Source organism: Pleurodeles waltl, chromosome 12, assembly GCF_031143425.1.
Source record: "Pleurodeles waltl isolate 20211129_DDA chromosome 12, aPleWal1.hap1.20221129, whole genome shotgun sequence".
Taxonomy (NCBI): Eukaryota; Metazoa; Chordata; class Amphibia; order Caudata; family Salamandridae; genus Pleurodeles; species Pleurodeles waltl.
In genome coordinates this window covers 20,928,680-20,944,640 of record NC_090451.1, presented here as the reverse complement: position 1 = coordinate 20,944,640, position 15,961 = coordinate 20,928,680, and the positions used below count along the sequence as shown (strand labels likewise).

The 15,961-nt window shown below is 50.7% G+C and overlaps 1 protein-coding gene across 1 annotated transcript in view; it reads right to left on the bottom strand.

Annotated features, from left to right (window-relative positions):
* Positions 1 to 15,708, bottom strand: part of CNN2 (calponin 2) — a 44,600-nt gene extending 28,892 nt beyond the window's left edge. Inside the window, exons 1-2 of the mRNA XM_069217743.1 lie at positions 15,397 to 15,708; positions 2,337 to 2,458 (exon numbers count right to left, since the gene is read on the bottom strand). Coding sequence (XP_069073844.1) covers positions 2,337 to 2,458; positions 15,397 to 15,456 — 182 coding nt within the window. The 5' untranslated portion in view covers positions 15,457 to 15,708. The remainder of the gene's footprint in view (positions 1 to 2,336; positions 2,459 to 15,396) is intronic.
* Between the last annotated feature and the right edge of the window lie 253 nt (positions 15,709 to 15,961).

The window sequence follows — 15,961 nt, the reverse complement described above, 5'->3', positions numbered from 1 at the left end:
AGTGCCAGGGCAGCATTAAGGGGGGTGTAGGGTAGTGCTAGGGCAGCATCAAGGGGGGTGTAGGGTAGTGCCAGGGCAGCATCAAGGGGGGTGTAGGGCAGTGCCAGGGCAGCATCAAGGGGGGTGGGGGACGTAGGGCACCAACATGACAAGAAGGCAGAGCCAGAGCAGGATCACGGCGGGTGTAGGGCACCAACATGACAAGGAGGCAGTGCCAGGGCAGCATCAAGTGGGGTGTAGGGCACCAACATGACAACAGGAAGGCAGGGCACCAACATGACAACAAGAAGCCAGGGCAGTATCAAGGGGGGTGCAGGACACCAACATGACAACAAGAAGGCAGAGCCAGGGCAGCATCAAGGTGGGTGTAGGGCTCCATGAGAGCATCCAAGCACCCAGAGAGCAGTGACCGGGATACCCACTGGTCCGTGGCAGGGGGACTATGTGCTGCCACAGGTAGGGACAGTACAACCACAGAGCCTACACAGGGCTGCTCTAAGAGAGCCCCAGAGCACCCAGGAGGCAGTGATAGGGATACCCACAGGTCAGTGGCAGGGGGACTATGTGCTGCCACAGGAAGGGACAGTACAACCACAGAGCCTACACAGGGCTGCTCCAAGAGAGCCCCCAAGCACCCAGGAGGCAGTGATAGGGATACCCACAGGTCAGTGGCAGGGGGACTATGTGCTGCCACAGGTAGGGACAGTACAACCACAGAGCCTACACAGGGCTGCTCCAAGAGAGCCCCAGAGCACCCAGGAGGCAGTGATAGGGATACCCACAGGTCAGTGGCAGGGGGACTATGTGCTGCCACAGGAAGGGACAGTACAACCACAGAGCCTACACAGGGCTGCTTCAAGAGAGCCCCCAAGCACCCAGGAGGCAGTGATAGGGATACCCACAGGTCAGTGGCAGGGGCACTATGTGCTGCCACAGGAAGGGACAGTACAACCACAGAGCCTACACAGGGCTGCTCCAAGAGAGCCCCCAAGCACCCAGGAGGCAGTGATAGGGATACCCACAGGTCAGTGGCAGGGGGACTATGCGCTGCCACAGGAAGGGACAGTACAAACACAGAGCCTACACAGGGCTGCTCCAAGAGAGCCCCAGAGCACCCAGGAGGCAGTGATAGGGATACCCACAGGTCAGTGGCAGGGGGACTATGTGCTGCCACAGGAATGGACAGTACAAACACAGAGCCTACACAGGGCTGCTCCAAGAGAGCCCCCAAGCACCCAGGAGGCAGTGATAGGGATACCCACAGGTCAGTGGCAGGGGGACTATGTGCTGCCACAGGTAGGGACAGTACAAACACAGAGCCTACACAGGGCTGCTCCAAGAGAGCCCCAGAGCACCCAGGAGGCAGTGATCGGGATACCCACAGGTCAGTGGCAGGGGGACTATGTGCTGCCACAGGAAGGGACAGTACAACCACAGAGCCTACACAGGGCTGCTCTAAGAGAGCCCCAGAGCACCCAGGAGGCAGTGATAGGGATACCCACAGGTCAGTGGCAGGGGGACTATGTGCTGCCACAGGAAGGGACAGTACAACCACAGAGCCTACACAGGGCTGCTCTAAGAGAGCCCCAGAGCACCCAGGAGGCAGTGATAGGGATACCCACAGGTCAGTGGCAGGGGGACTATGTGCTGCCACAGGAAGGGACAGTACAACCACAGAGCCTACACAGGGCTGCTCTAAGAGAGCCCCAGAGCACCCAGGAGGCAGTGATAGGGATACCCGCAGGTCAGTTGCAGGGCACCTACAGACCTTCGGCTTGCGCTGCAGGACAGTGAACACCAGGACAGGTGAGAAACGTCACCCAACCACTGAAACCCAGAAGCAGGTGTTTATCAGTCGTTCACAGAGGGTACCCAGCCTGCATTAACGAGGGTGGTATTGCCCAAAATCATGCACCGTCACTCTCCTAGTATTACCGGAAAGGAGACGATTCTCAGTCTTACCTAAAGGTGGGCTGTACTCCATCACACAGGCTGTCACTGGGGCTGGTTATGCTCACTCACACAGGCTCACACGCCCAAAAATGTGCAGTGCTCACTGACCCAGGATCACCCAAAGGCGGGATGTCAAGTGAATCCAAAAGTGAGCAGTAGTAACACGGGACAGCTCAAGCACAGCTCTCCTGCAGGTGGGCATTAACCATGCAGGATCACCTCGCTCGTAAAGGAGCATTTGAAAGAGTGCGGTCTGTCCCGAAGGATGATCTGGAACTGGCAATGCTCGCAGAGTCATTGCTAGCAGCACGCATTTTGTACAGTCACGCGAAGGCGGCCAGTACTTGCTGAAACGGGATCACTCAAAGGTGAGCAGTACTCACTCGCACAAGGTGACCCCATCCTTCAGCCCCTTCTGGAAATCCGGCCCGATCTTCTTCTGCGTGAGTTCCTCAATCCACTCTCTCAGCTCGGCTTCTGCTTGGAAGTCATACTTGAGGGCCAGCTAGGGAGACCAAGAGAAATAGGTGTGAGCAATACTGAACGAGAGAGCATCATTTAATCCTCTTTGGTACAACCACCTGCATAGCCATCCACTCCACTCCTTCATGGTTAAGTTAAAAAAAAAAATTGGCACTGTCACTTTAAGGCAGCAGGCTGCAGCTCCACCCACAAAACTGTGTACAGATCCAATCAATTCATTTCATGCTCTCTGGATCAAATATCTCAGATGCTGAAATCCTATAGGTTTACCTTTAAGGTAAAGGTATGTTCCCTAAGGTTAGATGCATGCATCACATGCCCTTTGAATCACTAGAGGCCTTTTTACAGGAATGCATTCATTGCTCTAGGAAATTTAGCAGTCAGTACAATTTTTCAGCTGGATTGGTGGCGATAATAGGCACTTTGTTGTAAAACAAACATCTGTGCGGGGCAGGACATTGTGGAGGGTAAATGTAGACTACCCTTGTGACTGAACAGTTCAAGTACCATGGGGGATTCTGTGTGCCCTTACAGGCTGGTCATTGGTGTTGCCATGTATCGGAGGTGGATTTGCAGTTACCTCAGTTCTTACAAGTTCTCCTGTGAAAGCCAGGGCAGATCACTTAAAAATGTGCACCTTCCCCTTTCCGCCCTAGATCATCTGGTCAACACTGAGGCGTGTCCTCAATGCCAACAGTACTTTGAAGTCAAGATGACTTTGATGTTGACTAGAACATGAAGTTGAGAATTCTGTGATGTCAAGATGACCTTGGTGTCGTAGACTCATCCCATCTACAAACTGCTCCAATGGTATACAGCTGGCACCACACGGACAAATTAACTGTGGTCACGCACCACACCATTATACACTCAACACATAGATACAACTGACATAAACTTAACACACTGTCAAATAACATCACACGACAAGACACCGACCTCCAGTGTGATTCTATATTAAAAACACGCTCAAGCTGAACAATGGACACTCAACCACTGTAGATTTGTATACCCTGGAGAACCTGTGGTGGCGCGTGGAGCCGGGCGAACCTGTGGTGGCGCGTGGAGCCTGGAAAACCTGTGGTACCACGTGGAGCCAAGAGAACCTGTGGTGGCACGTGGAGCCAGGATAACCTGTGGTGGCACGTGGAGCCAGGATAACCTGTGCTAGTATGTACTGACATTATCATGGCTCCCCCATACCTGAAGGGAAAGGATCACGTGCCTTACACTACAATGGAAGGCGAGTGGGCGGAGTCTCCTTTATTGAGGGGTTTCTCTGCTGCGGCTCAGCCAAGCCTTTTCCTTCTGGGTTGGAATTGGGCACCAGAGGCTGGGGTCTCTCTCGACACTCCTGATACCGGTCCTCTTGTCTCTAGTTTTACAGGACAGTTCTTTGTGCACGGGCAGTTTCCAGGGGCTGCAGAGCACACTGCTTCAAGGAGGCCGACCTCAGAAATGCCCAGATCACATGGTAAGGGAGTGCGACACCACATGGCAGCACTTCCTAGGAAGAAGCTCCTCCGAACTGGGCGTGAACCTGCGCCAAGCGAGGCAGGGCACACAAGAGGCCCGTTATCTGAAAAACCTGTAGAACAAAAAGCAGGAACTGTTCACCAGAGCAAAACACAAGGCCAGGCGATCACTTTATGTCAAAATCTTATATGGATGCTTCCCGGCTGCCCCGCGGCTGTAGCCACCATAAAAGAAGCAAATTGGGACGCTCAGCACACCTTGCACGCCAGCCCGGGGTGGGACTACATCCCCGAGGCTCCATAAAAACTCTCAAGGACCCGCGTGCCGTGCGATGCGGGCGGGCGTCCGGTCAAAGACCGGGCCAAGACGGGCCGTCTTCGCCTGTCATCGCCCAGAAGAGACGGGGCAGGGCTGATCATCTTGGCTGCAGAAGAGCTTAATACGCAAGTAAGGAAACTGTGTATAAACTGTATTTTTTGGCCCTGTGACTTTCTGTGCATTATGGGGAAAAGAAAGGCCGTAGACATACTGCTCCAACGAAGGGCACCAAGAAAGCTAAAAAACGCTCAGGCAAATCTTTGAACTCAGTCCCCTTGGGTGGGCTCAATCCATTTGACGCAATCCACCTCCTCTTTGAGGAAGTCGAGTCTATATTAAGTACTCATCCAACGGGGGCAAGGCTCCCGAAGAAGGATTCTTCCAGGGACCGGAAAATTCTGGAAATATTTAACAAGGGAAGACGACAATCTCCTGACACTACACCATAGACTGATGGAAGTGAGGATCTGCACACCCACAGGCACCTTGCTGCAGTACCCACGCTGACTTCATCCTGCAGTGTACCATGTCCCCTGGTATCCCAGAAGGGCTCTTCTTCTGAGGCAGATATGCCATCTTTTTTTCCATTGAGCCCGGTGATCAAGGTGGCTCCAAATCTATTATGCACTAATCGTTTTGAGCCACTGTCAGGAAAAGGGGATCAGCCTATGTGTATGGGCATGCCCCAATCTTCGTCTGGATCAGTTATCCCTGCTGTCAGTCTACTCACCCCCCTGCACGATTTGAAAGGTCCTGAGCCACCAGACAGTAGTATCAACTTGGCTTCAGTCCTCCAGAGAGTGGATGAAGTCAAGGGTCTGGTTTTAGCGCTAACAAGATTAATTAAGGAAAAATCATTGTAGCAATGTGGATGTAAATTCCAAGGGGCTAGCAGGGAGGTAAGGGGAAGTGAAGCCCTCACCCTGGTTAGTCCATCTATGGGGCCCGTGACAAGGGGGGGGTCACGGCTTCCTCTGACTGTGGGAAGTCGTCCACATCTGGTAGAGAGGGCTATTACTCCAATTATACTAAAGATAGCACGAGATATAGAGGAGTGCCTGATAGAATACTTAGATGCAGAGATCGCCAAGGGACCTGGATAAGTATTTCCATTCACCCTGATGCCAATATAAATAAATAGTGGAAGGGTCAGGGGAGATAATCCCCTGAAAATAGGGAGGCCGTGTTCTTCCGCTCCCAACCAGGACATCGGAACCTCTGCATAAAAGTAAAAACCCCTCTTGTAATGATGGTGGTAAAGTTAACAAGGTCCAGGACCTAGGAATGGTGGGAACAACATAATTTATTTGGCTGGTGTTCCAAAATTGCCACTAGGATCAGTTGAGTCATGATTCTCTAACCAATAAGGTAATACACTGGTTACGCTCTCGACGGAATTGTCTTTCCGTTATTCGTTCTGACATATTAGCAGCAGTTAGAAGTTGCATCCCAGACACTAATTTTGACAAAATTTCTATTCATTTTGTAGACCAGACCCTGGTGAATCAACTTCTGGATTTTGACATCCTTACCCGTTTGAATAAGGTATCGAGGTGGGGGGAGGGGAATAAGGCTTACACTGAATCCATTTGGTCCCTGTAAAGATATAGGCCTTGGTGGCCTAAATTGCCACTGAGGAGGTTCTACACCCATGGTAACTACTAACCCCTGTCTGTTGCCTGATACTGTGTGACTGGCCACTGATCCGGCAGCCTATATGGAGACTAGCCCTGAGGCCCCACATACTAAGGAGAGTGGTAGGGTGTCGTAGCTGGATATCTGTGGTAACGATATGGACTTGAGGGATCTAGGAAGTTTGACCCTTGATACTGACCCAGACAAATGTACATTAACTTTAACGTCTTGGAACATAGCTGGTCTCGATAAGAAATTGGTTGATCCAGAACGGGTTACTTATATTAAAGGTACAGATATCTGCCTGTTCCAGGAAACCTGGGCAGAGGGTGCCAATAATGTAGATGGATTCCTTTAATTTTGTGTTCCTGCCCCACCTCCAGAGAAGGGTTGGGATCGTGCCAAAGGCGGGTTATTGTCACTTTTAAATAAGAAATTGCAATGCGACTTTGTGTCATTGGACATTGATTCCGTTGATCTAATGGGTGTACGAATCAAGTTTAAACAGGATTTTACAATCGTCGTTGTTAATGTTTACATTCGTTCAGTCTGACGAGGCTCTGAGTCTTAGACTCTGGTTGTACTGTCTGATTCTTTGGAAAGTCCACAACCTTCCACTTTTTTTTTTTAACCATTGCTGGTGACGTGAACTGCACCTTTGAACCCTCCTCCTTCCTCAGTGGTCTAACCGATGAAGATGAGCTATGGGGGATACCACAGTTAACCAGTACTCTGTTCTGCACACACTCTCGAGTGGCCTCACAATTGGCCACTTTATGTTTAAAACATGGCCTTAGGGCCTGCAACGACAGAACACCATCTGACTTAAATACTGCGCTGACTTTTAAACGGGGTATGTCTACAAGTACTATTGATTACCTTCTTGTGGATGTTAGGTTGTGGCCTCACCAGAGGGAGATGAGAGTGGACGTGAGATGCGAGAGCGATCATTTTCCACTGCGTCTCACCTTGTCCGGGGAGATGCTTAGGAGGACACTAAGGCGGTCATTCTGACCTTGGCGGGCGGCGGAGGACGCCCGCCAAAGTCCCGCCGTCAGGTTACCGTTCCGCGGTCGAAAGACCGCGGCGGTAATTCTGACTTTCCCGCTGGGCTGGCGGGCGGTCGCCTTCAGACCGCCCGCCAGCCCAGCGGGAAAGAGGCTTCCACGATGAAGCCGGCTCGGAATCGAGCCGGCGGAGTGGAAGCTGTGCGACGGGTGCAGTTGCACCCGTCGCGTATTTCACTGTCTGCGCAGCAGACAGTGAAATACATGTAGGGGCCCTCTTACGGGGGGCCCTGCAATGCCCATGCCAGTGGCATGGGCACTGCAGGGGCCCCCAGGGGCCCCGCGACCCCCCCTACCGCCATCCGGATCCCGGCGGTCGGACCGCCGGGATCTGGATGGCGGTAGGGGGGGTCGGAATCCCTGCGGCGGTGCAGCAAGCTGCGCCGCCGTGGAGGATTCAATGGGGCGGCGGTACACTGGCGGGAGCCCGCCAGTGGTGCCGGTCCGACCGCGGCTTTACCACCGCGGTCGGAATCCCCATTGGAGCACCGCCGGCCTGTCGGCGGTGCTCCCGCGGTCCTCCGCCCTGGCGGTCTTTGACCGCCAGGGTCAGAATGACCCCCTAAATAACCTACACACAGTGGTCCCATTACCATACTAGAATAACAACTTTACCAAGGTTGCCTGGCCAAAAGTGATGTCCAAACCCCACCTGTTAAGAGGGATCTACCAACTTTTTTTAGACAATCTGGCGGCGTACGAGGATCAGGCTGTTGATAACATCCCGATTCTCTACATAAATGATAGCTTGGCCAAACAATTGCTGAGTTCTTTTTTTTTTTAAAGGGAGGGTTAAGGCCTAGTGGAGGGAAAAGGGTCTGCAAGGGATGGTTTGATGAGAGCTGTTCAAGGGCAAAGTCTGGGTTAAAAGCAGCCGTTATTTCAGGCCCCCACGGTGAGGTCCAACAAGCCAGACGTATATATAAAGACACTTTAACTCAAGCAAAAAGGCTGTGGGAGGACCATTTATATGCCTCAAGATCAAATAATAATAAGCACTTTTGGGAACTTTTGACCAAAAGACAAAATGGTGGCAGGAATTCCCCTGATAACTATATACAACCTCAAAAGCTGGGTGGAGCATTTTTCTAGCCTCTATGCTCCGCCAGCAGATCTGATGGCATATGATGAAGTTTATTCCCAAACAGCAAGGCCAAATTCTAGTTCTAGTTTGCCTTTATCTTGGGGGGGGGGGGGGGTGCCCACGCCACTGATGATTGTATTTTCTTCTCTATGGAAGAAACTCTTGACGCTATTAATTCCCTAAAACCTGGTAAAGCACCCGGGCTGGATAAGCTCCCAGGAGATCTTTATAAATCAGAACCAAATATATGGTCCTGGTATATAAATGCAATCTCAAATAGTATAGCTGCAGGGGGGGGGGGGGAGGGAGGCACATTCCTGACACGTGGAAGGGGGCCGAAATTATACCAATTTATAAAAAGGTAATGTAAATCTCCCTACGAACTATAGACCGATTAGCCTCATTGACAACTTACAAAAGATTTTTGCTAAACAACTTCTACAGAGGCTAACTAGTTGGGTCAAAGATCACCAGATTCTTTCCCCACTCCAGGCAGGATTTAGTCTGAAAACAAGCACGGTGGATCAGGTCTTTAGGTTAGCTATTATGTATTGGAAACATGTAGTTTTTTCTAAACAGTGCCTATATGTTGTATTCATAGATCTATGATCTGCCTTCGACTTGGTCCCTAGAGCTAAATTGTGGGAAGTGTTGGGTAAATTGGGGGTTCCAGCCGACATACTACTCTTGTTAAAGCGACTACATGAAAACACCTACTCGCAAGTGAGATGGGGCAAGCAAGGCGAGCTGACCGAAAAAATCCCAATTGAAAGGGGAGTTCACCAAGGTTGTGTGCTGGCCCCCCTACTATTTACCCTATTTATTAATGAGGTGGTGAAGGACACAATTACATGCCAGAACGACGCCCCTTCTTTGAACGCACAAAACATCCCCATTCTTCTTTTCGTAGATGACTCACTTCTCATCTCAAAGACACTAAAGGGGCTGCAAACCCTTGTTGATAGATTTAATTCATCTTGTAAAGAACATGGGCTGGACGTAAATGTCAGCAAAACCAAATTGATGGTGCTCTGCATAGGCCCCAGTAAAAGATGTGCTATCAACATTGATGGACTCCCTTTGAATAAGGTTAGCTCCATAGACTATTTGGGCGTTAGGCTAACCAGCAAACTATCCTGGGAAAACCAGATTATGAAGAGTGCGGGGCTGCTACAACATAGAGCTGTGTCCATACTGCGCTTTTACCAAAGCTCTACAACAAAAGCAGTATCTCCTGCTGTAGGAAGTTCGCTCTGTATGTACTATTTCAAAGTAAGAAATAGCATGCACAGAGTCCATGGGTTCCCCCTAGAGGTAAGATAGTGGCAAAAAGGGATAGTTCTAATGCTCTATTTTGTGGTAGTGTGGTCGAGCAGTTAGGCCTATCAGAGGTTAGTGTTAAGCATTTGTTGTACATACACACAGGCAATAAATGAGGAACACACACTCAAGACAATTCCAGGCCAATAGGTTTTTGTATAGAAAAATATCTTTTCTTAGTTTATTTTAAGAACCACAGGTTCAAGATTTACAAACAATACTTTAAATGAAAGGTATTTCACTTAGGAACTTTAGGAACTTTGAATTAGCAAAATAGCATATACAGTTTTCACACAAATGGCAATAAGCTATTTTAAAACTGGACACTGCAATTTTCAACAGTTCCTGGGGGGAGGTAAGTGTTTGTTGGTTTTGCAGGTAAGTAAACCACCTAGAGGGTTCAAAGTTGGGTCCAAGATAGCCCACCGTTGGGGATTCAGGGCAACCCCAAAGTTACCACACCAGCAGCTCAGGACCGGTCCGGTGCAGAGGTCAAAGTGGTGCCCAAAACGCATAGGCTTCACTGGAGAAGGGGGTGCCCCGGTTCCAGTCTGCCAGCAGGTAAGTACCCACGTCTTCAGAGGGCAGACCAGGGGGGTTTTGTAGGGCACCGGGGGGGACACAAGTCAGCACAAAAAGTACACCCTCATCGGCACGGGGGCGGCCGGGTGCAGTGTGCAAACAGGTGTCGGGTTTGCAATGTAGTTCAATGGGAGACCTAGGGGTATCTTCAGCGATGCAGGCAAGGGGGGGGGGCTCCTCGGGGTAGGCACCACCTGGGCAAGGGAGAGGGCCACCTGGGGGTCGCTCCTGCACTGGAAGTCGGATCTTTCAGGTCCTGGGGGCTACGGGTGCAATGTCCTTACCAGGCGTCGGGTTCTTAGAAGCAGGCAGTCGCAGTCAGGGGGAGCCTCTGGATTCCCTCTGCAGGCGTCGCTGTGGGGGCTCAGGGGGGTCAACTCTGGCTACTCACGGGCTCGCAGTAGCCGGGGAGTCCTCCCTGTAGTGTTTGTTCTCCACAAGTCGAGCCAGGGGTGTTGGGTGCAGAGTGCAAAGTCTCACGCTTCCGGCGGGAAACATGTATTCTTTCAAAGTTGCTTCTTTGTTGCAAAGATGCTTCTTCCTTGGAGCAGAGCTGCTGTCCTCAGGAGTTCTTGGTCCTTTTAGATGCAGGGTAGTCCTCTGAGGCTTCAGAGGTCGCTGGACCCTGTGGAAAGCGTCGCTGTAGCAGTTCTTTTGAAGTGGGGAGACAGGCCGGTAGAGCTGGGGCCAAAGCAGTTGGTGTCTCCGTCTTCTCTGCAGGTTTTTCAGCTCAGCAGTCCTTCTTCATCTTAGGTTGCAGGAATCTATCTTCCTAGGTTCTGGGGGCCCCTAAATACTCAATTTAGGGGGGTGTTTAGGTCTGGGGGGTTAGTAGCCAATGGCTACTAGCCCTGAGGGTGGCTACACCCTCTTGGTGCCTCCTCCATGAGGGGAGGGGGGCACAGCCCTAATCCTATTGTGAGAATCCTCCATCTGCAAGATGGAGGATTTCTAAAAGTCAAAGTCACCTCAGCTCAGGACACCTTAGGGGCTGTCCTGACTGGCCAGTGACTCCTCCTTGTTTTTCTCATTATCTCCTCCGGCCTTGCCGCCAAAAGTGGGGCCGTGGCCGGAGGGGGCGGGCAACTCCACTAGCTGGAGTGCCCTGGGGTGCTGTAACAAAGGGGGTGAGCCTTTGAGGCTCACCGCCAGGTGTTACAGTGCCTGCAGGGGGAGGTGAGAAGCACCTCCACCCAGTACAGGCTTTGTTACTAGCCACAGAGTGACAAAGGCACTCTCCCCATGTGGCCAGCAACATGTCTGGTGTGTGGCAGGCTGCTAAAACTAGTCAGCCCACATTGGTAGTCGGGTATGGTTTCAGGGGGCATCTCTAAGATGCCCTCTGGGGTGTATTTCACAATAAAATTTACACTGGCATCAGTGTGCATTTATTGTGCTGAGAAGTTTGATACCAAACTTCCCAGTTTTCAGTGTAGCCATTATGGTGCTGTGGAGTTCGTGTATGACAGACTTCCAGACCATATACTCTTATGGCTACCCTGCACTTACAATGTCTAAGGTTTTGCTTAGACACTGTAGGGGCATAGGGCTCATGCACCTATGCCCTCACCTATGGTATAGTGCACCCTGCCTTAGGGCTGTAAGGCCTGCTAGAGGGGTGACTTATCTATACCTATAGGCAGTGTGAGGTTGGCATGGCACCCTGAGGGGAGTGCCATGTCGACTTAGTCATTTTATCCCCACTAGCACACACAAGCTGGCAAGCACTGTGTCTGTGCTGAGTGAGCCGCTGAGGGTGTACTCTCTGTGCCTGCTTGTGTCCCCCCGGTGCCCTACAAAACCCCCCTGGTCTGCCCTCCGAAGTCGCGGGTACTTACCTGCTGGCAGACTGGAACCGGGGCACCCCTATTTCCGTTGAAGCCTATGTATTTTGGGCACCACTTTGACCTCTGCACCTGACCGGCCCTTGAACCCCCAACCTTGGGCTACCTTGGACCCAACTTTGAACCCTGTAAGTGTTTTACTTACCTGTGAACTTAACATTTACTTACCTCCCCAGGAACTGTTGATTTTTGCAGTGTCCACTTTTAAAATAGCTTATTGCCATTTTTGTCAAAACTGTACATGCTATTGTGATAATTCAAAGTTCCTAAGATACCTGAGTAAAATACCTTTCACTTAAAGTATTGTTTGTAAATCTTGAACCTGTGGTTCTTAAAATAAACTAAGAAAATATATTTTTCTATATAAAAACCTATTGGCCTGGAATTGTCTTTGAGTGTGTGTTCCTCATTTATTGCCTGTGTGTGTACAACAAATGCTTAACACTACCCTCTGATAAGCCTACTGCTCGACCACACTACCACAAAATAGAGCATTAGAATTATCTCTTTTTGCCACTATCAACCTCTAAGGGGAATCCTTGGACTCTGTGCACACTATCTCTTACTTTGAGATAGTATATACAGAGCCAACTACCTACACTTGTGGTTCTAAAATAAATTAAGAAAATATATTTTTCTATATAAAAACTTTTGGCCTGGAGTTAAGTCTTTGAGTGTGTGTTCCTCATTTATTGCCTGTGTGTGCACAACAAATACTTAACACTACCCTCTGATAAGCCTACTGCTCGACCACTCTACCACAAAATAGAGCATTAGAATTATCTACTTTTGCCACTATCTTACCTCTAAGGGGAACCCTTGGACTCTGTGCACTATCCCACAGGTGAGGGCATAGCTGCATGAGCGCTATGCCTATACAGTGTCTAAGTCCATTCTTAGACACTGTAAGTGCAGGGTTTCCATATTAAGTATATGGTCTGGGAGTTTGTCAAAGCAAACTCCACAGTATCATAATGGCTACACTGAATACTGGGAAGTTTGCTATCAAACTTCTCAGAATAATAAACCCACACTGATGCCAGTGTCGGAGTTATTTAAAAAATGAACATAGAGGGCATCTTAGAGATGCAGCAGAGAAGGAAAGGAGACAACAACTGACTTGGCCCCAGCCCTACCAGCCTGTCTCCTGCTTCAAAGAAGCTCCAGAAGAAAGGCAACGCGTCCTGCAGGTCCAGCGACCTCTGGAAAAACCTCCAGAGGACTGCCTGCATCATAGAGGATCAAGAACTCCTGTGGACAGCGGCCCTGTCCAAAGAAGAAAAGAAGAAACCTCTTCTAAAGGATTCCAGAAGCGTGAGTCCTAACCACTCTGGACCCGATGCCCACGGCCGGAGTCCAGGTGGCCCAACCGACCAGAGAGGACCCCCAGGCGACGGTGACCAACTGCTGACCCTGGGTTGACCTTTCCACCCCTACACAACAACACATGCAGAGGAAGTCCCGACGACCCCCCTGACTGCGACTGCCAACTGACGCCAAAGGACCCACTGCACCTGCAGCCCCCAGGCCTTGGAGAAATCGACACCCGGGGCAGCAACGATCAACAGGCGGCCCTCCTCCGTGTCGACCGGTGTTTGGGGTTTACTTCAACCCCCAGTGGTGGACTACCTATAACCTGGAGACTGGAACTGTAAGTCATGTACTTACCTCTAAAACTGTACTTTATTTTCTTCCCCTAAGAACTTTTCTGAAAATGCATGTCCACTTTTAAAATAGATATTCTCTTTTCTTAAAAACTGTTTACTTGACAAAAGTGAAACAAAGTTACATTGATGTCTATGCTAAGTACATACCTGCATCAGTATTTACTTCTGAACGGAGTCTTGTGGTTCTAGTAATAAAGTAACAAAGATATAGGGCCTGATTCTAACTTTGGAGGACGGTGTTAAACCGTCCCAAAAGTGGCGGATATACCACCTACCGTATTACGAGTCCATTATATCCTATGGAACTCGTAATACGGTAGGTGGTATATCCGCCACTTTTGGGACGGTTTAAGACCGTCCTCCAAAGTTAGAATCAGGCCCATATTTTTCTATATAAAATCCTATTGGCCTGGAGTTAAGTCTTTGAGTGCGTGTTCCTCATCTATTGCCTGTGTATGTACAACAAATGCTTCACACTACCCTCTGATAAGCCTACTGCTCGACCACACTACCACAAAATAGAGCATTGGAATTATCTATTATTGCCTTTGTCAAGCCTCTTGGGGAACCCCTGGACTCTGTGCACACTATCTCTCACTTTGATATAGTTTATACAGAGCCAGCTTCCTACAAGTACGCTATACAAATCAACTTCACACATAACACCCAAACCCAGCACACACATACACAGAACAAACATGACACTCCACACAGAACATCCACAGTGAGCGCACACACAAAATACATGCATGGAGCACCCCTGCGGGTCCTTCTCTGGGAAGGCCCCACCAAGCGGAAGCCCAGAGTCACTTGATGGGCTAGGGAGTCTTCAAGGAAGTAGAAAATGAAACTCACCCACCACTGCCACGCCCCACCGCTTTGAACCAAAGCTCTGATGAGACAAACAAAGCTAAACACATGAGCCCGAAGTCCCAGGAGAGCGCCTCGTCTCTTCCATCAAAGCATCTCTCCATTCATTCTTCCTTACACCCCCTAGCATCCACCATTGCATTCATCCATCCATCTTTCAATCTTTCCCCCTGTAATCTATCGGCCATGCTTTTCATCCTCTATGAACGCACCCATCCCTTTACTCTGCCATCCTTTCACACAAGGCCCAACTACCCATCCATCCACTCATCCTGTACCCCTCCCACCCTTAATATCACCATTCCTGTCTCCCCCCCCCCCCCCCCCCTTCCTCCCTTTCAGCCCTCCGTCCGTCCTTCCCCTTTTCTTTCATTCTTCCAGCTTTAATTGGGGGTCCTGCACCTCCTTCCTGTGTCCCCCCCCCCCCAAACTCACGGCTGGCCCCACCCGTCCGGAGGTGACTCCCGCCCCCCACCAGCCTCAGCCGGGCCAGATGGAACCCACACCCTCGAGACTAGTGGTGCAGCCCGGGCTCGGGTGTTCACCCCTCAAGGCCTCACTCACTCCCATTCAGCGCATCATTCACCACTTTGGCACTTTACCCATTCATTATTTACTCCTCCCGTAAGTACGTCACTCCTCCCTTAAGTACGTCACTCCTCCCTTAAGTACGTCAGTTCTCCCTTCAGCACTTCATTCATCCATCCAGTGCGTCATTCTCCCCTTCAGTACTTTTCTCATACAGCACTTCTCTCGCCCATTCAGTCCAGCGACTCATTAAGTCACTCGCCGAGTTACTCCGTTCACTTGGTAAGTAACTCAGACACTAACTCACTCGTTCGACAGGGTACTTCGTGTTTCACTAAGAAAATCCTTTAATTAGTCTCTCGGTCAGTGTCACTTACCCACTGGCACACTCAAGAAGCCTCTCTGTGCATAGTCATTCACTCACCCTCGGGCAGTAAATCAATCACTCAATCCTCCACCGTTCACCAAGTTGTCAGTCAGTCAGTCGCCCATTCTCTCTTAAATCCAGCAGTCGGCCCCTCACTCCTCAGTACCCTGGGCCCCTGCACCCCTGTACCTCACCCTCTTACCCGGTTCTTGACCTCCGCGGACAGCCCGTAGGAGGGGCCTTTGTTGAACTGAGTGCTCATCCTCTGGCGGCCTGAGGGTCCGGTCACTGCTGGGGCCCGGAGAGAGGGTCGGGCACGGGCACTGCTGTTCTCTGAGATCTGCAGAGAGTGAGGGCAGTCCTTTTGTCTGTGTAAGTGTCCCCGCTGCCCTCAGTCTCCCTTACTGTGCTGTCCTTCCGTCTGTCCCAGCTGCCCTCCGCCTCCCTCCTTGTCCTCTCGCAGTCTCACCCTGTCTCTGATTCCCAGGCTGTCCCAGATTCTCACTCTCGGCCTTGCCCACACACCCTGCCCTCAGCCCCTCCCCGCCCTCCAAGGGCGGGACCTCACGGGCCCGCCCTCATAGCACAGATTGGGTTGGACATAAAATACCCATAAAAGGAGCGAAAGCTCCAAATTCCTGCAAGACGGGCATTTCCTGAAATTCCCAAATACTGATTCCAACCTCAGACCAGACAGCGGCGGTGAACAGGAGCAGACAGGGGCGGGGGTGTCCTCACCTCAGAGGGGCAGGGAGGGAATCATTGCC